The sequence below is a fragment of the Staurois parvus genome, unplaced genomic scaffold, assembly GCF_062004578.1.
Source record: "Staurois parvus isolate SC_StPar_1 unplaced genomic scaffold, SC_StPar_1.0 ptg000523l, whole genome shotgun sequence".
Lineage (NCBI taxonomy): Eukaryota > Metazoa > Chordata > Amphibia > Anura > Ranidae > Staurois > Staurois parvus.
In genome coordinates, this window is record NW_028318319.1 from 173,248 (window position 1) to 196,055 (window position 22,808).

The 22,808-nt window shown below is 50.6% G+C and overlaps 1 protein-coding gene across 1 annotated transcript in view; it reads left to right on the forward strand.

Moving 5' to 3' along the window:
- The window catches only part of LOC149451749 (uncharacterized), a 46,988-nt gene that overhangs the window by 5,666 nt on the left and 18,514 nt on the right, over positions 1-22,808 (forward strand). The window contains exon 2 of the mRNA XM_089690226.1: positions 15,455-15,871. Within this exon, the coding sequence (XP_089546352.1) occupies positions 15,455-15,871 (417 nt within the window). The remainder of the gene's footprint in view (positions 1-15,454; positions 15,872-22,808) is intronic.

The following is a 22,808-nucleotide window of genomic DNA, read 5'->3' on the forward strand; positions in this document are numbered from 1 at the left end:
CAGTCAGGCATTAGATCTTTCAACCTATTTGCTAAAACCTTTGCGTACAGCTTAGTATCGGTGTTCAGTAATGAAATTGGTCTATAACTAGAGCACTGAGAAGCATCTTTTCCTTCCTTGTGAATAAGTACTACATGGGCCTGTAAAGATTCTCTCCTCACCTCCATCCCACCTCCCAAAGCATTCATATATTTCTTCAACTTAGGTAACAATAATTCACAATATTTTTTATAATACTTCACTGTATAACCGTCTGGTCCTGGACTTTTCCCGGCCCCTGTACTCCTTAATGCTGCTTTTATTTCTTCCTGGGTAATTTCTGCATCCAAGGAGTTCAATTGTGCTTCGCTTAATTTCGGTAGACCCGCATTTTATAGATATATCTTCCTTTTTTCAGTGTTAACCTCTTCAATATCTTTTAAAGAAACTTGGGGACTAATGTTATACAACTTTCTATAGTACTCCGTGAACACTTTAATAATCTCTTTAGTTGAGTGGACCAACTCCCCCTTGGGACTTTTTATTTTATCTATATAATTCCTGTTTTTCTTTTTACTCAGGGCTCTCATTAAATATTTTCCTGGTCTATCTCCCCATCTATATCTCTCACTTAAAACTTTATTATATACTCTTCTCCTCTCCTCTTCCATCAACGTCTCTAGTTCTTCTTTCTTACTTATTAACTTCTGCCTTGTTTCTTTTGTTATTTTATTCTTATATATCTGATCCAGGTCTAATATTTCTTTTAGAAGCCCACTAATTTTCTCTCTTCTTTCTTTTTTGCTCCAATCGCAATCAAGATTCCTCTTATATATACCTTATGGCTCTCCCACACTGTAGCTATCGACACTTCCCCTGTCTCGTTCTCCTTAAAATATAGCTTAATCTCTTCCCCAATCTTCTGAGCAGTATCCTCATCCTGGAGAAGTGCCTCATTTAACTTCCATCCTAAACCTCCCATCCACCGCCTTCCCCATCCCATTTTCATTACGACAGGTGCGTGGTCCGAAAGTGTCCTTGTGTCAGGAATGGACTGGCCAGCAATGGTGGGACTTGCCTGCCTTATGGGCTGCAGTACCGGGGCTGGCCAGCGGGTGCTCCCAGCAATCAGAGACTCAACCTTGCAGCCAGCTAAACACCTGAAACTGCTTACACTGGTGTATTTAAGGGATGGCCAGACCTGCAGACTCTGCCTTGGTGTGTGTTTTTCCTGGGCCCTGTATCCTGTTCCTGCATCCTGTTCCTGTCTTGTCGCTGACCCTGCCTGATCTGACCTCTGCTGACTTCTCCTGCTCTGACCCCGGCTCGTTCCTGACCATCCCTCTGCCTGACCCTCTGTACCACTCTGCCCGCTTCCTGCTGAACCTGGCTTGTGACCCCGACCATTCTCCGCTTGCTCCCCCTGTACCTACCTGCCCGATTGATATTGACCCGGCCTGCCTGACGACGCTTGCATTGTATGTACTGTTATCTGTGGGTGGTTGGTTTGGTTTGGTTCGTTTGCACTGTGGTATGTTTTAGTATTGCACTGCGTTTATGTTTGTATTGTTAGTGTTAATAAATTATATTGTTTATAACATATCTGAAGTCTGCGTTTCCCTGCGTCAGTCACACACCTCTGGTCATACCCGGGAGCCCTGACATTACACCAAGGCCGTCCTGACCAGAAGTGGCTGCACAGGGAAGCCATCTTGGTTTGTTGATGGGAAGGATGGATCTTGATGAGGTTGTGTATTTATATCTGCTAGTGTTTGATGACAGAGAGTATGCTTATCAAACTCTGAAGGAGTATCCCCGGGATGAACTGCTAGAATGTATACGGCTCGCTCATGTTCTAGTAGATCAGGACACAGAATTCTCTGAGGTGCAGCCATTGATTCAGATTTGTGCGGAGTTGGTTTCATCTGGTACCCCCGAATGCAGGGATGAATTTTTGCCGCCATTTAGTGCAGACCAGGTAGAGTCCCTGGTATGGTTATTAGAGGATGATGTGGATTGCTTCTTGGAGCATTATGCTGCATGTTCACCACAGGTACTAAGAGATTGTATAAACGCAGTGCAGTCATTGACCAGACAGACTTTGTGTAAGCTCAGCTTTGTTCAACCCATACTGCAGACATGGACAGATTTGTTGCACCCAGCCTCAGTCAGCCTACAAAAACCCAGTCCTGCTTCTAATCTATTTCCTCAAAGCTCTATTCCTGCATTCCCAACAGCTCCTCCTGCCCTGCTATCTACCGCATATCAGTACCCTGTTCCCACTCGCTGCACCTATCCTGCCTTTAACCCTGTAAAAAAGCCCTCTGTAGCAACTGCTCCCTCCTCTGTCCCATCCTCCAGCTCTTCTCTGTCTCCAGCTGCTCCATCCATTTGCAGACCTGCGTTTACTTGCAGTGCTCCAGTAGTTAAAACCAGAAAAAAGCGAAAATTCTTTCCAACCAATACCATCCTGCCAGTATCCAAACCGGTCAGCCTGCCGTCTGAGAACCTGCCTTCCGTGGTTCAGCCTGAAGCCTCTACTCAGCCTGAAGCCTCTACTCAGCCTGAAGCCTCTACTCAGCCTGAAGCCTCTACTCAGCCTGAAGCCTCTACTCAGCCTGATGCCTCTACTCAGCCTGATGCCTCTATTCAGCCGGATGCCTGCATTCAGCCTGATGCCTCTACCCAGCATGATGAACTGATCCAGCCTGCCGATCCTATTAGGCCAGTTGACTCGATGCCCGCTGTTGATCCAGATGATCCGGTACCTGATCCGGTGCCCGCTGTCGTGCCAATTGACTCAGAGCCCGCTGTCGTACCTGGTGACTCGGTGCCCACTGCCTTGCCAGATGATGCGGTGCCCGCTGGCGAGCCAAATGACCTGATGCCTGGTGACCCAGTGCCCGCTGTCATACCTGGTGACCCGATGCCCGCTGTCGAGCCAGACAATCCGGTACCTGATGACCCGGTGCCCGCTGTCGTGCCAATTGATTCAGAGCCCACTGTCGTGCCTGGTGACTTGGTGCCCACTGTCTTGCCAGATGACGCGGTGCCCGCTCTTGAGCCAAGTGACCTGATGCCTGGTGACCCGATGCCCACTGTCCAGCCAGACGATCCAATGTCTGACCCAGTGCCCGCGGTCATACCAGTTGACTCGGAGCCCACTGCCTTGCCAGATGACGCGGTGCCCGCTGTCGAGCCAAATGACCTGATGCCTGGAGACCCGATGCCTGCTGTCCAGCCAGACGATCCAATGTCTGACCCAGTGCCAGCGGTCATGCCAGTTGACTCGGAGCCCACTGTCGTGCCTGGTGACTTGGTGCCTGCCGCTCCGCCTGGGGGCCCGAGACCTGTCGCTCCGCCTGGGGGTCCGGCGCCCGCCGCTCCGCCTGGGGGCCTGAGACCTGTCGCTCCGCCTGGGGGCCTGAGACCTGTCGCTCCGCCTGGGGGCCTGAGACCTGTCGCTCCGCCTGGGGGCCTGAGACCTGTCGCTCCGCCTGGGGGCCTGAGACCTGTCGCTCCGCCTGGGGGCCTGAGACCAGTCGCTCCGCCTGGGGGCCTGAGACCAGTCGCTCCGCCTGGGGGCCTGAGACCAGTCGCTCCGCCTGGGGGCCTGAGACCAGTCGCTCCGCCTGGGGGCCTGAGACCAGTCGCTCCGCCTGGGGGCCTGAGACCAGTCGCTCCACCTGTGGGCCTGAGACCTGTCGCTCCGCCTGGGGGCCTGAGACCTGTCGCTCCGCCTGGGGGTCCGGCGCCCGCCGCTCCGCCTGGGGGCCTGAGACCTGTCGCTCCGCCTGGGGGCCTGAGACCTGTCGCTCCGCCTGGGGGCCTGAGACCTGTCGCTCCGCCTGGGGGCCTGAGACCTGTCGCTCCGCCTGGGGGCCTGAGACCTGTCGCTCCGCCTGGGGGCCTGAGACCAGTTGCTCCGCCTGGGGGCCTGAGACCAGACGCTCCGCCTGGGGGCCTGAGACCAGTCGCTCCGCCTGGGGGCCTGAGACCTGTCGCTCCGCCTGGGGGCCTGAGACCAGTCGCTCCGCCTGGGGGCCCGAGACCAGTCGCTTCGCCTGGGGGCCCGAGACCAGTCACTCCGCCTGGGGGCCCGAGACCAGTCGCTCCGCCTGGGGGCTCGAGACCTGTCGCTCCGCCTGGGGGTCCGGCGCCCGCCGCTCCGCCTGGGGGCCCGAGACCTGTCGCTCCGTCTGGGGGTCCGGCGCCCGCCGCTCCGCCTGGAAGCCTGAGACCTGTCGCTCCGCCTGGGGGTCCGGCGCCCGCCGCCCCGCCTGGGGGCCCGAGACCTGTCGCTCCGCCTGGGGGCCTGAGACCTGTCGCTCCGCCTGGGGGCCTGAGACCTGTCGCTCCGCCTGGGGGCCTGAGACCTGTCGCTCCGCCTGGGGGCCTGAGACCTGTCGCTCCGCCTGGGGGCCTGAGACCTGTCGCTCCGCCTGGGGGCCTGAGACCAGTCGCTCCGCCTGGGGGCCTGAGACCAGACGCTCCGCCTGGGGGCCTGAGACCAGTCGCTCCGCCTGGGGGCCTGAGACCTGTCGCTCCGCCTGGGGGCCTGAGACCAGTCGCTCCGCCTGGGGGCCCGAGACCAGTCGCTTCGCCTGGGGGCCCGAGACCAGTCGCTCCGCCTGGGGGCCCGAGACCAGTCGCTCCGCCTGGGGGCTCGAGACCTGTCGCTCCGCCTGGGGGTCCGGCGCCCGCCGCTCCGCCTGGGGGCCCGAGACCTGTCGCTCCGCCTGGGGGTCCGGCGCCCGCCGCCCCGCCTGGGGGCCCGAGACCTGTCGCTCCGCCTGGGGGTCCGGCGCCCGCCGCCCCGCCTGGGGGCCCGAGACCTGTCGCTCCGCCTGGGGGTCCGGCGCCCGCCGCCCCGCCTGGGGGCCCGAGACCTGTCGCTCCGCCTGGGGGTCCGGCACCCGCCGCTCCGCCTGGGGGCCGGATGCCTGTCGCCCCGCCTGGGGGCCCGATGCCTGCCGCCCCGCCTGGGGGCCCGGTGCCTGCCGCTCCGCCTGGGGGCCCGGTGCCTGCCGCTCCACCTGGGGGCCCGGTGCCTGTTGCTCCGCCTGGGGGCCCGGGGCCTGCTGCTCCGCCTGGTGGCCCGCTGCCTGCTGCTTCGCCTGGTGATCCAATGTGCCTCCGCCCGGAGTCCTGCCCGATGTGCCTCTGCCCGGAGTCCTGCCCGATGTGCCTCTGCCCGGAGTCCTGCCCGATGTGCCTCTGCCCGGAGTCCTGCCCGATGTGCCTCTGCCCGGAGTCCTGCCCGATGTGCCTCTGCCCGGAGTCCTGCCCGATGTGCCTCTGCCCGGAGTCCAGCCCGATGTGCCTCTGCCCGGAGTCCAGCCCGGTGTGCCGCTGCCCGGAGTCCTGCCCGATGTGCCTCTGCCCGGAGTCCAGCCCGATGTGCCTCTGCCCGGAGTCCAGCCCGGTGTGCCGCTGCCCGGAGTCCTGCCCGGTGTGCCAGTCTTTGATATCCCGCCAGTTACCAGACCCGGGCGGTGGAACATTTCGCCCAGCTAGGACTGTTTGGAGCGTCCTGAGGCCGCTCCTTGAGGGGGGGTACTGTCAGGAATGAACTGGCCAGCAATGGTGGGACTCGCCTGCCTTATGGGCTGCAGTACCGGGCTGGCCAGCGGGTGCTCCCAGCAATCAGAGACTCAACCTTGCAGCCAGCCAAACATCTGAAACTGCTTATACTGGTGTATTTAAGGGATGGCCAGACCTGCAGACTCTGCCTTGGTGTGTGTTTTTCCTGGGCCCTGTATCCTGTTCCTGCATCCTGTTCCTGTCTTGTCGCTGACCCTGCCTGATCTGACCTCTGCTGACTTCTCCTGCTCTGACCCCGGCTCGTTCCTGACCATCCCTCTGCCTGACCCTCTGTACCACTCTGCCCGCTACCTGCTGAACCTGGCTTGTGACCCCGACCATTCTCCGCTTGCTCCCCCTGTACCTACCTGCCCGATTGATATTGACCCGGCCTGCCTGATGACGCTTGCATTGTATGTACTGTTATCTGTGGGTGGTTGGTTTGGTTTGTTTGCACTGTGTTATGTTTTAGTATTGCACTGCGTTTATGTTTGTATTGTTAGTGTTAATAAATTACATTGTTTATAACATATCTGAAGTCTGCGTTTCCCTGCGTCAGTCACACACCTCTGGTCATACCCGGGAGCCCTGACACCTTGCCTCTATTTCTATTTTAACCAAAAATTCAATAAGTTGGTGATCTATTAATATATAATCCAATCTCGAGTACATCTCATGTGCATTTGAGAAGAAGGTATAGTCTCTATCTTTCATATGCATAATTCTCCAGATGTCCACGAGTTGGTACTCGTGGATCACCTTTTTCAAAACTCTCAGAGACCTACCCCCCTCCCTCTGCACAAAAGAGGTTGCATCCTTTTGTGGGTCCATACAAAACTTAAAATCACCCACTACTATAAGACGGCCTTTTTTAAAGTCCATCAGTTTTTTCAACACACCCTTCAAAAACATCTCCGGCTTCTTATTGGGACAATATATATTGGCTAATGTACACTCGATTCCTTGTAGTTTACCTTTTAAAAACAAAAATCTCCCATCCGGATCAGTCTATCTATCCTCCAGCTCGAATCTCATATTCTTTGCTAGCTTTATTGCAACCCCTTTTGCTCTTTTAATTGGAGAGTCAGCATAATACCATATTGGATAATATTTAGATTTTAACTTCACGTTTGACTCTATCTCAAAATGTGTCTCCTGCAAAAATACCACTGAAGATGCTCTATGATGTAACTCTTTAAATAATCTAAATCTTTTCCCAGGACAATTCAACCCATTCACATTATATGTTATAAACTGTATTTCTTCCATCTTTCTTCTTAATTCTCTCTACCTCTCCTCCAATTCTCCTCCTCCTCTTTCCTTGCTTTTATACCTCCCTCTATCATGCAGAGTATTGACCCTAAAATCCCTCCCCCCCGACCTTCCAACCTAACCACCATCCCCCTCCCATCCCTCCCCTCCCTCCCCCCTCCTATCTCCCTCCCATTTTTTCCCCCACCCCTTTTTAGACTTGTAAAATGCCTGCTAATCATTTGTGGGTCTATTCCCACCTTTGATTTAGGACTTTGGGGTTGACCTCCGCCCATGGACGGCTCACCTCTCCTCCAACCTCCCCGATTCCCCTCTCTCTATCAAATTGACTCAAAAAATTTCCACTACCCCCACCAAACGAAAACTCTGGAGGAGGTATCATATCATCAGAAAGGGGACAAAGAGGAAGAGAGAGAGGGAGAAAAAAAAAAAGTATTTTAGTTCTCCCTCCTCTCTCTCCCTCCCCCCAAGCCCCCCCTCCCTCCTCCCCCGACCCGCTGCCAGTCCTCTTTTCTTATAGCTTCTATTTCTCCTTCTTCTTCCCATCCAACTATCTCCATTCTTTAATAAACAGAAGATGCTATACAATAAGTCCTCAATAAAAATATGTGCAGTCCAAACCCTATAAGTCCAAAAAAAATTTTTTAAAATCAAGTTCTTCTCAAATGATATCGTGTTAAAAAATCCTTCAGAAACTTCCTCTGATAATATTCCTCAAAAAAAGAAAATATTTACATCTCATCTGCTGGAGGGTCAATTGATACTGGCTGCTGGGGGATCTATTGTTGCTGGAGATCTATTTTTGTGGTGGGAGAACTATTGTTGCATGGGATGGATCTTCTATTGCTGGGGGGGGGGGGTCAATACTTGCTGGAAGGGATTTACTGTTGAGGAAGGGTTCTGTTTTTGCTTTGGATGGGTCTTATGTTGCTGGGGGGTTGATCCTTGCTGGGAGGGATTTACTGTTGAGGGAGGGGTCTATTGTAGCCTTGGATGGGTCTTATATTGCTGGGGGGTTGATCAGGGATGGATTGACCATTTAGGCACTCGGGCACTGCTCGTGGGCCCAGGGTCAGTAGGGGGGCCCCATGAGATGCCCTTGGTACCTTCCATAGCCTTTTTTAGGTGTGGTTTGAGTGTGGGCGAGGACACAGGGGCCCCATGATTTCCTATTGTCCGGGGGCCCCATGAGTTGTCAGTCTGTCCCTGGGGTTGATCCTTGCTGGGAGGGACTTACTGTTGAGGGAGGGTCTATTGCTGCTGTCTGCTGAAGGTTCTATTGATGCTGACTGTAGGGAGTCTATTGTTGCTTGGCTGAATCTTTTGTCACTTGGAGGTCCATTATTGCTGGGGGGGGTCTGTTGTTTGTTGCTATCTACAGGGGATCTATCTTACTGCCTTTCTTGTTTTTTCACTATCAAATTCCATACAAATGTATATAGCACCTCAAAATGATTCTTGGTTCTGTATTCTCTTGAAGAGGCAACACTGGGAGGTGGGTAGGGGGTGGAACCAAGGAACAGTGCTCGGAGGTGAGTAGGGGGCGGAGACATGGGGGGGTTGGAAGGGGGGGGTTCCATGCTTTGTGAAAAAAGCTCTGGTTGTAATAATACTCACATAATCACTCTTTTCACATTACAGTGGACCTGCCAGTGACCTTACATGAATGCATGAATCATTTTCTGACATATCACAATATACAGTACAGCAGCAGTATATTTGTGTCAGAGAGCTCCACCTTTTATCATTAGAAAAAAGTCACCCCTGACCTCCAGTCAGGGACTCTGCCTAGGCTGTGATGATGTCATCAGTCTGCCGCAGGCAGGAGGAAGCATTTCCTCAGTCTCCTCCCCCAGTGATCAGACTGTACATTGTAACTTTGTAGAAGGAGGAGGAAGCATTTCCTCAGTCTCCCCTCCCCCAGTGATCAGACTGTACATTGTAACTTTGTAGAAGGAGGAGGAAGCATTTCCTCAGTCTCCCCTCCCCCAGTGATTAGCCTGTACATTGTAACTTTGTAGAAGGAGGAGGAGGCATTTCCTCAGTCTCCCCTACCCCAGTGATCAGACTGTACATTGTAACTTTGTAGCAAGTCACAAGGTGAGAGCCTGCAGCAGGGGCTGATGTGTGTCAGTCATTTGTGAACACAGCCAAGAACTGCACAGACACAGGATTTACATGACTGTGTTGGCCCTGAATCGGAAGATGAAGACACTGTCAGGAGGAGTCATGTGATCTCTGTGGGAGGTAATAAATACCTGGAAGGGTTACACAGACGACATGCTGCACATTTATAATATATCTGGTGACAGGTCCGCTGTATTGCCCAGCAGTTACACAGAACATTTTAATTCTGAAGTATCAATTATCAATGAAGAGCACATGACTACAAATATATATGAAGTGCATATCAATCTACAGTGGGGGAAATAATGATTTGATCCCCTGCAGATTTTGTACGTTTTCCCACTTACAAAGAAATGAAGGGTCTATAATTTTTATCATAGGTGTATTTTAAATGATGAGACAGAATATCAACCAAAAATCCAGAACAAACAAATGATATATAACATAAATATGTCCACATGAGCTGGTGCTGCTAGAACCTGGACATGGAAATGCACAAAAAAGAGATCCTCAACGCACTCAAATGTGTGAAGCATATGGCAATAGATATCCATACAATGCAGTTGTTGGTGTATGGTGCAAGTCAATTAACTTACATGGGGAACCAGATGAGATGTGGTCTGTGGGAAAACCCATCAACTGTATAGGAGGCCCCAAAGCTGTTGTGAAGGACCCAAGAAAGCCATACTGTATATTGAACATGAAGCAGGTGCTGAAACATTATGCTCTACCTATCGAGTAAAGAGAAAAACATGTATGGTGTGTCATATCCAGAAGGTGTAACAGGTAGCATTGGTTGAGGAGGGCTACAAAGTGTACACCAGATGGTGCCTGATACCGGAACACCTCTCGAAAATGTATCCGGGCCCCTCATCCTCCTGCTTTCGAGGTTGTGGCCAGGTGGGAACGTCCCACCAAACGTGGTGGATCTGTCCCAAGGTTCTCCACTTTTGGACCAGGATTCACTCTCTCATACATTCAGTCACCATGGTCAACATTCCCAAAGATACTTTACCAGCACTGTTGAATGCCCAGTGGACTATATCACAAGATACATGCAAGCTTGATTGAGTGACAGCCTGGAAAAGATCGACCTGGCCTCGATGAAGCGTAAGCTAGCCTGGATCATGCTCAATGAAAAGATTGTGAGTGTCTTCTGGGATAAATAAGCCTTATTCCATAAGATCTGGAACCCCTGCCTATCTTATCTACAGGAACCAGACACCTGGGGGTGGCTCCTGGCTATGAAGGCGATGGATTCCTGAATGGACGCACTCTTGCGTTTTCCTTCTTCTTTTCATGTTCCTCTCCCTCTTTTTTCATTTCTACTTTCCACACTTTTTTCCTCCTGGTAATGCAAACTTGTCACTGTTGTCAGGACACCTACCCCGACTCATGTTTATCCATTTGGTCACCACAAGTGATACTTTTCTATATAGAGAGAGATGCGGTCTAATGACCCTGCAGGACTGCTGACCAAGATGGGTACCCTTCATGCATAGGATTTTAGTGTCCTCTTTAGTGGAGATTAGAGTAGAATTTTTTTTTTCTTCCCCGCTCTTTCACCTATGTGGATCATGTTTAAGGGCTTATTGTCAACATCCCAGCGACTGGTGTTGCTATCTGCAACCTTTACGCTCAATGTTCTGTAATGCATATCTCCATTCTATTTTTTATCGCTTGTTTCTTATTGTCAACCCAAAACAAATTATTGAAACAGGTGTAACAAATCCACACCTCACATCTGACTCACTGCTCGAGAAGTGAGGTACCATCTTTGTTGCCTGTGGCCCCCAAGTGAACAAACGATGAGAGGATGGATGGATCAGCCGGGAGGAAAAAATGCCAATGGTGAATAGTATGTATTCCAAACTAATAAGAGCTGTCAACCAGACTGGAAATTACATTACATCACAGGAAGGAACATCAAACCATCAGAATCCAGGAAACTGGGCATCATGCTTGACGGAGGCAAACAATATCGGTGTCTGTGGCAACATTTGGAGGCTCTGCCTCTTTGTCAAGCCAGGAGACCAAAAAAACCAGCATTGAATGTGTGTATGCAAATATAAGGGGGGCACAGATGGAACCTTGCTGCGCTCCCCTAAAACCATTAACCCCTGAGTAGCCTGTCAAAGTCATGTAAGATGCATTGTATAAAATTGTAATTGATTATTACAAACAGAGATCATTAAAGTAAAGCCAACACACAGCCACAAGGCCACACCTACAAACACCTTTCTGCCTAATCTACTGTGTATATGTCAATATCCTCATTAAGTCCATTCAGGGTGTAAGTGTTCAGTTTGTGTATCCAGTACATTTCTTGTTTACACAACTTTAGAAATTTTCCTTATCTGTGAGGTGGCTGGGCATGGCCTCTATAACAAAAACTTGTAGTTCCCTGAAATCCTTATTACGTTTAAGGGAGAAGTGCTGAGGCACACTATGCTTGGTGGAACCCTCTTCAATGAATCTCCTGTGCTCTCTCACCCTTTTCCATAGTGTGTTTTGTACAAGTAACATAAAGTAAATTCCTTGAATCACGTACTAACTTGAGCACGTAATACACTGACGTATTGTGTAAATATTGCCTACTGAGTCTTTGAAGATGTTTTTAACCTGTTCATGGTACCAAAACCCAAGGGGGGTATTCGTCCTATCCTGGTTCTAAAACCCCTCAACAAATTCCTTCAAATTCCAAAATTTTGAGCGGAATGCACAAAGTCAATAACTACCTCTCTGACACAAGGGGATCACCTGGCATCCATCGCCACAGCACAGTCACGGTGGCGGGCGCAAGCGTGCACCCCCTACCCGGAACCACAGATCACATACTAGGTACGTGATCCAGGGAACCCGCTTTGCCACCGTACATCCATGTGATACAGTCAGCAAGCAGTTATAGTATACATGGGTTGGCCATGGGAGATGTTTCAAACATATCACTACTCTAACAACGCTTGGACTGTAATTATGTATTCTTTTATCCTTGCTTTTGGCTCCTTTTACACAGGTGGACCGGTCAAGTCCGTCTGTCCATTTTTCAGGCAGACCGGATCGGACATTATTATTATACAGTATTTATATAGCACCAACAGTTCGCTCAGCGCTGTACATTACAAAGGGGGACAGAACATGTGACAGAACAATAACAATACAATGCGATACACGAGGGGTTCGAGGGCCCTGCTCCTTGGAGCTTACAATCTAGGAGGGAGGGGATAGTGGTACGGGAGGAAAAGCTGTGGGGGATGGAGTGGTAGGAAGAGTGGAGGAGATCGGCAGTTAGCAGGGGGTGGGGTAGGCTTCCCTGAACAGATGGGTTTTTAGGGTGCACCTAAAGGAGAGGAGAGTGGATAATAATCTGATGGATTGGAGTAGGGAGTTCCAGAGGATAGGTGATGCCCTGGAGAAGTCTTGGAGGCAGGCATGGGAGGAGGAGACCAGGGAACTAGAGAGAAGGAGGTCTTGTGAGGAGCGGAGAGTACGTGTTGGGTGGTATTTGGCTATTAGGTCGGTGATGTAGTTTGGGGCAGTATGGAGGACAGATTGTACGTCAGTGTTAGGATTTTGAATTTGATCCGTTGCGCAATCGGAAGCCAGTGGAGGGATTGGCAGAGGGGGGTGGAGGACACTGAATGGAGGCCAATGGAGGGATTGGCAGAGAGGGGTGGAGGACACTGAGGGGAGGCCAGTGGAGGGATTGGCAGAGGGGGGTGGAGGACACTGAATGGAGGCCAGTGGAGGGATTGGCAGAGGGGGGTGGAGGACACTGAATGGAGGCCAGTGGAGGGATTGGCAGAGGGGGGTGGCGGAAACGAAGCGGTTGGTAAGGTGGATGAGTCTGGCCGCCGTATTTAGGATCGACTGAAGTGGGGATAGTCTGTGGTGAGAGAGGCCAGTGAGGAGGGAGTTGCAGTAGTCGAGTCGTGATATGATGAGGGAGTGGATGAGCTGTTTAGTGGTTTCTGGGGTTAGGAACGTGCGGATTTTGGAGATGTTGCGGAGGTGGAGTCTGCATGTTGCGGAGGTGGAGTCTGCACGAGTTTGTTAAAGATTGGCTGGAAGGATAGGTTGGAGTCCAGAATGGCACCAAGTACTCTGGCCTGCGGGGCGGGTTTGATGGTGGCGTTGTTGGATGTGATGGAGAAGTCAGTGGGGGGTAATGTCCGGGCTGGGGGGAAGACAAGAAACTCGGTTTTGGAGAGGTTCAGTTTAAGGAAGTGGAGCGACATCCAGTCTGATATGTCGCTCAGTAGGTGTGTGATTCGGGCGGAGACCAAGGGGGTGAGGTGGGGGGTTGAGAGATAGATTTGTGTGTCGTCGGCATAGAGGTGGTAGTTGAAGCCGTGAGAGTGTATGAGTTGGCCAAGGGAGGAGGTGTAGATGGAGAAGATAAGGGGCCCGAGGACAGAGCCTTGAGGGACCCCAACAGAGAGGGGGAGTGAGGGGGAGGTGGTAGCATTATAGGTAACGCTGAAAGAGCGTTGTGACAGGTAGGATGAGAGCCAGGAGAGAACAGAATCTCTGAGGCCGAGGGAGTGTAGTTTTTTGAGGAGGAGGGGGTGGTCGACTGTGTCGAAGGCCGCAGAGAGGTCAAGGAGTAGGAGCACTGAATAGTGGCCATTAGCTTTGGCAGTTAGCAGGTCGTTGGAGAGTTTGAGTAAGGCAGTTTCGGTGGAGTGTAGGGGACGGAAGCCGGACTGTAGGGGATCGAGGAGGTTGTTGCCGTTGAGGTGAGAGAATAGGCGGGTGTAGACTAGGCGCTCGAGGAGTTTAGATGTAAATGGGAGCAGGGAGATGGGTCTGAGGTTGTTCTGGTCATTGGGGTCCAGGGAGGGCTTTTTAAGTATGGGGGTGATGTGTGCATGTTTCAGAGGGGAGGGGAAAGTGCCGGAGGAGAGGGAGAGATTGAAGATGTGGGTGAGGGAGCGTAGGATAGAGGGGGAGGGAGGTCGTAGGAGTTGTGAGGGGATAGGGTCGAGGGGGCAGGTGGTGAGGCAGGCATCAGAGAGAATCTTGGAGACTTCTTCGATGGTAGCGAGGAGGTAGAAAGTGTTGAGGGAGGTATGGTATGAGGAATGCTAAGTGGGGTGGGTGTCTGTGTAGTAGCGTTATCCCTACGAATTGTGTCAATCTTGTTTTGGAAGTGGTTTTCAATCTCATGGGCAGTGAGTGAGGCACTGGGTGGCGGTGGGGGCGGAGAAAGTAGAGAGTTAAAGGTAGAGAAAAACCGACGAGGACTCGAAGACAAGGTATTGATGAGAATGACAAAGTAGGCTTGTTTGGCAGCGTGAAGGGAGGAAGTGTATGTTAGTAAGGCAGATTTATAACTGGTGAATGCTTGGTGGGATACTAGTAATAGCGGTGATCAGCGACCTATAGCGTGAGTGCGATAGTGTTGGGGGAGCTTCAGTATGAAGAATGTAGGGTGTGGTGGAAGTGGAGGTCAGAGCAGTGGTGGAGCCATGGGAGAGGGGTGATGAGGGGGTAGCTGAGTGAGGGGGAACGGGGTTGGAGGGAATTTGAGCAGCGACGAAGTCCCTGCGGGTTATGTCGAGGGGGAGGGGGGATGAGGGGGTAGCTGTGTAAGAGGGGACGGGTTGAGAGGGCGTGTGAGTTGCAGCGATGTCCTTGTGAATTGTGTCAATCTTGTTTTTGAAGTGATTAGCAATCTCAAGGGCGGTGAGTGAGGTGCTGGGTGGAGGTGGGGGTAGTGAGAGTAGAGTTGAAGGCGGAGAAGAGTCGGCGAGGATTGGAGGAGAGGGCCTTGAAGAGGGTCAGGAAGTAAGCTTGTTTGGCAGCAAGGAGGGAGGAGGTGTAGGTGTGGAAGGCAGATTTGTAGCGAGTGAAGGCTTGTTGGGATTTGGTTTTGCGCCATAGTCGCTCCAGGGCACGACTGTGTAGTTTGAGGGTTTTGGTGTGATCAGTCTGCCAGGGCTGGAGCGGTCGGGGTCTGATGTTGCGTGTGGTTAAAGGCGCTAGTGAGTCAAGGGCTGTTGACAGCGCGTTGTTGTAGGCAGTCATAGCCAAGTCGGGGCAGGACAGGGGGAGGATGCTGTAGTGGAGTTGATCAGCTGCAGAGTGGAGGGGGGCAGGGTTAAGGTTGCGGAGGTTACGGCTGGTAGTAGTGTGACATTTGGAGGGGTAGGCGTTGGAGGATGAGGAGATAGAGAAGGTAATCAGGTTGTGGTCAGAGAGAGGGAAGGGGGTGTTAGTGAGGTTGTGGGGAGCGCAGCAGTAGGAGAAGACAAGTCCATGGTCCATTGTATATCATACATCATTTGTGGTCATCTTTGGTAGACCTCTGAGTGCTGAAATGTACAGAGTTTTTCATGTGTGTTGTACACATCTTTGTATCTCTTGATTGACATTTGTGCTATAAGGGAAATGATGAGCAAATTATCCATCAAGATGCCCTTTAATACATTCATAAGACATATAGAGTAAGATGAACTAGAAATGTATTTTACTTCTCGTTGTTTTATAGATGTTCTTACTATATCTGAGATCTCAGGGGATCGTCGTATGACTCATATGAAGAAAACAACTCTAACTTGCCGGATAACACATTTCGGACAAAAAGAAATCCAGATAAATGTATTTCTGAAAAGACGTAATGCCACAAAAAAACAGCTTATTGCCTCCTGGGAACCTACAGAACGGACAGCATCCAATAATTCTGTTGTTCTGCCTCTTCTGGAAAGAGATGCTGAACATCAAACATTGTTACCTGTTGAGATGACAAAATCCTGTATAGGAATGTACGAGTATCTCTGCTCCATTACTATCACCCCGAGTGCAGATATAGATGACGGCGCCGTGCTTGGTGTAGAGGTGGAACACGCTTCCCTAAAACTGCCCATCTCTGCATGCAGGACTCTGAATGTGTACAATACAGTAGCAGGTAAGTAGTGGGTATGTTGTAGGTACTGAAAAACGGTTTTATACTTAAAGTGTTCCTAAACCCAGGACCCGGCATTCACTATATCCGCTCTCCCCGGACCCTGCATTCACTATATCTGCTCTCCCCGGACCCCGCATTCACTGTATCTGCTCTCCCCGGACCCTGCATTCACTATATCCGCTCTCCCCGGACCCTGCATTCACTATATCTGGTCTCCCCGGACCCCGCATTCACTGTATCTGCTCTCCCCGGACCCCACATTCACTATATCCACTCTCCCCGGAGCCCGCATTCACTATATACGCTCTCCCCGGAGCCCGCATTCACTATATCCTCTCTCCCCGGACCCCGCATTCACTATATCCGCTCTCCCCGTTCCCCGCATTCACTATATCCTCTCTCCCCGGACCGCGCATTCACTATATCCGCTCTCCCCGGAGCCCGCATTCACTATATCCTCTCTCCCCGGATCCCGCATTCACTGTATCTGCTCTCCCCGGACCCCGCATTCACTATATCCGCTCTCCCCGGAGCCCGCATTCACTATATACGCTCTCCCCGGAGCCCGCATTCACTATATCCTCTCTCCCCGGACCCCGCATTCCCTATATCCGCTCTCCCCGTTCCCCGCATTCACTATATCCGCTCTCCCCGGAGCCCGCATTCACTATATCCTCTCTCCCCGGACCCCGCATTCACTGTATCTGCTCTCCCCGGACCCCGCATTCACTGTATCTGCTCTCCCCGTACCCTGCATTCACTATATCCGCTCTCCCCGGACCCCGCATTCACTATGTACTCTCTCCCCGTACCCTGCATTCACTATATCCGATCTCCTTGGACCCCTCATTCACTATATCCGCTCTCCCCGGACCCTGCATTCCCTATATCCGCTCTCCCCGGACCCCGCATTCACTTTATCTGCTCTCCCTGGACCCTGAATTCACTATATCCGCTCTCCCCGGACCCCGCATTCACTATATCCGCTCTCCCCGGATCCCGCATTCACTATATCCGCTCTCCCCGGACCCTGCATTCACTATATCCACCCTCCCCGGACCCCGCATTCACTATGCCCTCTCTCCCCGGACCCCGCATTCACTATATCCACTCTCCCCGGACTCCGCCTTCACTATATCCGGTCTCCTTGGACCCTGCATTCACTATATCCGCTCTCCCCGGGCCCTGTATTCACTATATCTGCTCTCCTTGGACCCCGCATTCACTATATCCGCTCTCCCTGGACCCAGCATTCACTATATCCGCTCTCCCCGGATCCCGCATTCACTATATCCGCTCTCCCCGGACCCCGCATTCACTATATCCGCTCTCCCCGGACCCTGCATTCACTGTATGCGCTCTCCCCGGACCCCGCATTCACTATATCCGCTCTCCCTGGACCCTGCATTCACTATATCCACCCTCCCCGGACCCCGCATTCACTATGTCCTCTCTCCCCGGACCCCACATTCACTATATCCACTCTCCCCGGACTCCACCTTCACTATATCCGGTCTCCTTGGACCCTGCATTCACTATATCCACTCTCCCCGGGCCCTGTATTCACTATATCTGCCCTCCTTGGACCCCGGATTCACTATATCCGCTCTCCCTGGACCCCGCATTCACTATATCCGCTCTCCCCGGACCCTGCATTCACTATATCCACCCTCCCCGGACCCCGCATTCACTATGTCCTCTCTCCCCGGACCCCGCATTCACTATAGCCACTCTCTCCGGACTCCGCCTTCACTATATCCGGTCTCCTTCAACCCTGCATTCACTATATCCGCTCTCCCCGGGCCCTGTATTCACTATATCTGCTCTCCCCGGACCCCGTATTCACTATATCCGCTCTCCTTGGACCCCGCATTCACTATATCCGCTCTCCCTGGACCCAGCATTCACTATATCCGCTCTCCCCGGACCCCGTATTCACTATATCCGCTCTCCCCGGACCCCGCATTCACTATATCCACTCTCTCCGGACTCCGCCTTCACTATATCCGGTCTCCTTCAACCCTGCATTCACTATATCCGCTCTCCCCGGGCCCTGTATTCACTATATCTGCTCTCCCTGGACCCCGCATTCACTATATCCGCTCTCCCCGGACCCCGTATTCACTATATCCGCTCTCCTTGGACCCCGCATTCACTATATCCGCTCTCCCCGGACCCCGTATTCACTATATCCGCTCTCCTTGGACCCCGCATTCACTATATCCGCTCTCCCCGGACCCCGCATTCGCTATATCCGCTCTCCCCAGACCCTGCATTCACTATATCTGATCTCCCCGGACCCCGCATTCACTATATCCGCTCTCCCCGGACCCCGCATTCACTATATCCGCTCTCCCACACTACACAGAACATGGAAATGCAATTATTTTAGTAAATATAAACTGCTAACTAAGTTTTCTCATCAGCAGTATATAGCAGTATTGTGATGTCTATCAGTTTCCAGCAGAGCACTGGTTAAAGCTTGTTGGAGGAGTTTTCATTTTGCTCTAGGAGGATGCAGAACCCCTGACCTCTGTCTGGACAGTGCTGATTGGCTCTGTGCTGATGACATGCACTCTCCCAAGAAAAATAATCCTCTCTAGCAACACACCCCAAACAGAGCATGTGCAGAGTAACTCCACACAAAATGTCTTATTAGGATATAAGAGGAGGACACAAGAAGGGGAGGATCAGAGAGGACAGGATCAAAGAGAATTTTTTACACAATTAACCCCTTAGGTTCCACAGTGAGTATAACAAGCATTCTATAGTGCCTATACAGACTGATTGTACTGTTGTAGGTTTAGTAACAGTGATAAAGCGATACTAATGGTGTTATATGATAAAAGATGTTACACTTACCTGCTTTATGTAGTGGTTTGGGTCTAGGGTCACATAGTTAGTCTGGCTGAAATAAAAACAAAAGTCCATCCAGTTCAACCAAAATATGTTATAATCCTACACCCACAGTTGATCCAGAGGAAGGCAAAAAACCAACAAAGTACGATCCAATTTGCTCCTGCAGGGGAAACATATCCTTCCTGATCCCCCGAGAGGCAATCGGATATTCCCTATAAATGTTATATCCAGTTATATTCTGTGTATCCAAGAAAGAATCCAGGACTTTCCTACAGCAATCCACTGAGCTGGCCACAACCAACTCTGGAGGGAGTCTATTCCACATTCTCACAGCTCCCACCGTGTTTGGAGATTACATTTCTTTTCCTCCAGACGTAAAGAGCGCCCCCTTGTCCTCTGTGATGACCTCAGGGGGAATAACTACACCGAGTTCACTATATGAACCACTGATGTATTTATACATGGAGATCATATCCCCCCCTTATGTATTATACATGGAGATCATATCCCCCCCTTATGTATTATACATGGAGATCATATCCCCCCCTTATGTATTATACATGGAGATCATATCCCCCCCTTATGTATTATACATGGAGATCATACCCCCCCCTTATGTATTATACATGGAGATCATATCCCCCTTATGTATTATACATGGAGATCATATCCCCCCTCATGTATTATACATGGAGATCCTATCCCCCTTATGTATTATACATGGAGATCATATCCCCCCTTATGTATTATACATGGAGATCATATCCCCCCTTATGTATTATACATGGAGATCATATCCCCCCCTTATGTATTATACATGGAGATCATATACCCCCCTTATGTATTATACATGGAGATCATATCCCCCCTTATGTATTATACATGGAGATCATATCCCCCCCTTATGTATTATACATGGAGATCATATCCCCCCTTATGTATTATACATGGAGATCATATCCCCCCTTATGTATTATACATGGAGATCATATCCCCCTTATGTATTATACATGGAGATCATATCCCCCCTCATGTATTATACATGGAGATCCTATCCCCCCTTATGTATTATACATGGTGATCATATCCCCCCCTTATGTATTATACATGGAGATCATATCCCCCCCTTATGTATTATACATGGAGATCATATCCCCCCCTTATGTATTATACATGGAGATCATATCCCCCCCTTATGTATTATACATGGAGATCATATCCCCCCCTTATGTATTATACATGGAGATCATACCCCCCCCTTATGTATTATACATGGAGATCATATCCCCCTTATGTATTATACATGGAGATCATATCCCCCCTCATGTATTATACATGGAGATCCTATCCCCCCTTATGTATTATACATGGAGATCATATCCCCCTTATGTATTATACATGGAGATCATATCCCCCTTATGTATTATACATGGAGATCCTATCCCCCCTTATGTATTATACATGGAGATCATATCCCCCCTTATGTATTATACATGGAGATCATATCCCCCCCTTATGTATTATACATGGAGATCATATACCCCCCTTATGTATTATACATGGAGATCATATCCCCCCTTATGTATTATACATGGAGATCATATCCCCCCCTTATGTATTATACATGGAGATCATATCCCCCCTTATGTATTATACATGGAGATCATATCCCCCCTTATGTATTATACATGGAGATCATATCCCCCTTATGTATTATACATGGAGATCATATCCCCCCTCATGTATTATACATGGAGATCCTATCCCCCCTTATGTATTATACATGGTGATCATATCCCCCCCTTATGTATTATACATGGAGATCATATCCCCCCTTATGTATTATACATGGTGATCATATCCCCCCTTATGTATTATACATGGTGATCCTATCCCCCTTATGTATTATACATGGAGATCCTATCCCCCTTATGTATTATACATGGAGATCATATCCCCCCTTATGTATTATACATGGAGATCCTATCCCCCTTATGTATTATACATGGAGATCATATCCCCCCCTTATGTATTATACATGGAGATCATACCCCCCCTTATGTATTATACATGGTGATCATATCCCCCTTATGTATTATACATGGAGATCATATCCCCCCGTATGTATTATACATGGAGATCATATCCCCCCCTTATGTATTATACATGGAGATCATACCCCCCTTATGTATTATACATGGTGATCATATCCCCCTTATGTATTATACATGGAGATCATATCCCCCCCTTATGTATTATACATGGAGATCATATCCCCCCTTATGTATTATACATGGTGATCATATCCCCCTTATGTATTATACATGGAGATCATATCCCCCCGTATGTATTATACATGGTGATCATATCCCCCCCTTATGTATTATACATGGAGATCATACCCCCCCTTTTGTATTATACATGGTGATCATATCCCCCTTATGTATTATACATGGAGATCCTATCCCCCCTTATGTATTATACATGGAGATCATATCCCCCCTTATGTATTATACATGGTGATCATATCCCTCTTATGTATTATACATGGAGATCATATCCCCCCTTATGTATTACACATGGAGATCATATCCCCCCTTATGTATTATACATGGAGATCATATCCCCCCCCTTATGTATTATACATGGAGATCATATCCCCCCTTATGTATTATACATGGAGATCATATCCCCCTTATGTATTATACATGGAGATCATATCCCCCCTTATGTATTATACATGGAGATCATATCCCCCCTTATGTATTATACATGGAGATCATATCCCCCTGTGATGGGAGGTAGGCAGGACAGAACACACAGAGCAGATGATAAACACACAAAGCTTTATTAAAAAAATGACAGTCACTCAATTGGGGTCTGCAGGTAGCGTGTAGGGGAATAGCAAGGAGAGGGCTCAAAATAATTGTATTCCGGCCCCAGGGTGGCAAAGTTAGAGTCTCTATAACGGTTTGTAATCCAAGCAGGTAGAAGAAGGGGAAGAGAGTTCAGGAACAGTCCAGGTGGGAATAAAACAGGGGTGTATACACTCACGGCTCAGGCAGGGATGCCCGGGTTCACAGCAGATGACAGCCAGGGGGGCGACCCTTCTCAGCACACAGCAGAGGGTCCTTACAGCAGGTACCAGTCCTGATTCTCCAGCAAACAGCACACAAGCACTCCTGGGCCCGCAGTATGGGCAGTATAGCAGCAGGTACTTTCCCTGAGTCCTGAGTATTCACAGCGTATTCAGTGGGTAATAATCCTCCCAATCCTGTTACTAATGCAGAGTGCCAGCGAGTAATAATCCCCCGATCCTAGGTCTTTGCAGAGTGGCTGTGGGGGTCTCGCCTCGTCGTAGACCTCCCAGCAGCTGCGCAGCGGACAGAACGCCCTGGGACACACCCGGCCTTCTTAAGGCCGGTGTAGGACGCTCAAGGTCCTCCTGGCAATCGTGGGTGGTGTGCCTCATTGCCCGGCAAGGAGGCATGCCCCCTTGACATGTGCTGTGCTCTCAAGAGCGTGGCCTTTGTCTGTCGGCGAGTGCAGGCGCGGGAAACTCCCATGCCAGCGCTGCAGTCACTGGGGCCATGCGGCGTCAGGCTGACTGCCACGGCCCGGAACTTCCCTGCGGGAGGTTTGCTGCTGGAGAGGTGTGAACCTCACTGCAGGGAACTATCTTCATCCCTTCCACTGCTCAGGATGGGGAAAGATAGTGACAGATAGGTGACAAGAGTCACACCTCTTATCCTGGATGGCCTGGCTTCAAAGGGCCATGACAGGATGAGAAGGGGGTGGGGGAAGGTGAGCCAGGGGGAGAGTGCACAGCCTGGCACACCGTGACACTCCTCCCCCTTCCATTTCACAAGTGTCGGCAAGGGGTACCCGACCAGGTTCCCTTGAAGGCACTTGTGGGCCCTAACTCAGCTACTGTGGGTCTTGCTGGTGGGACAGGTGATCCGCATTTTGGTGTTGGCTTCCCTGTCTATACTGAATGGTGAAATTGTAGGGCTGGAGGGCAAGGCTCCATTTGAGGAGGCGCCCATTGTCCCTGGACACTCTATTTATTCATGTGAGG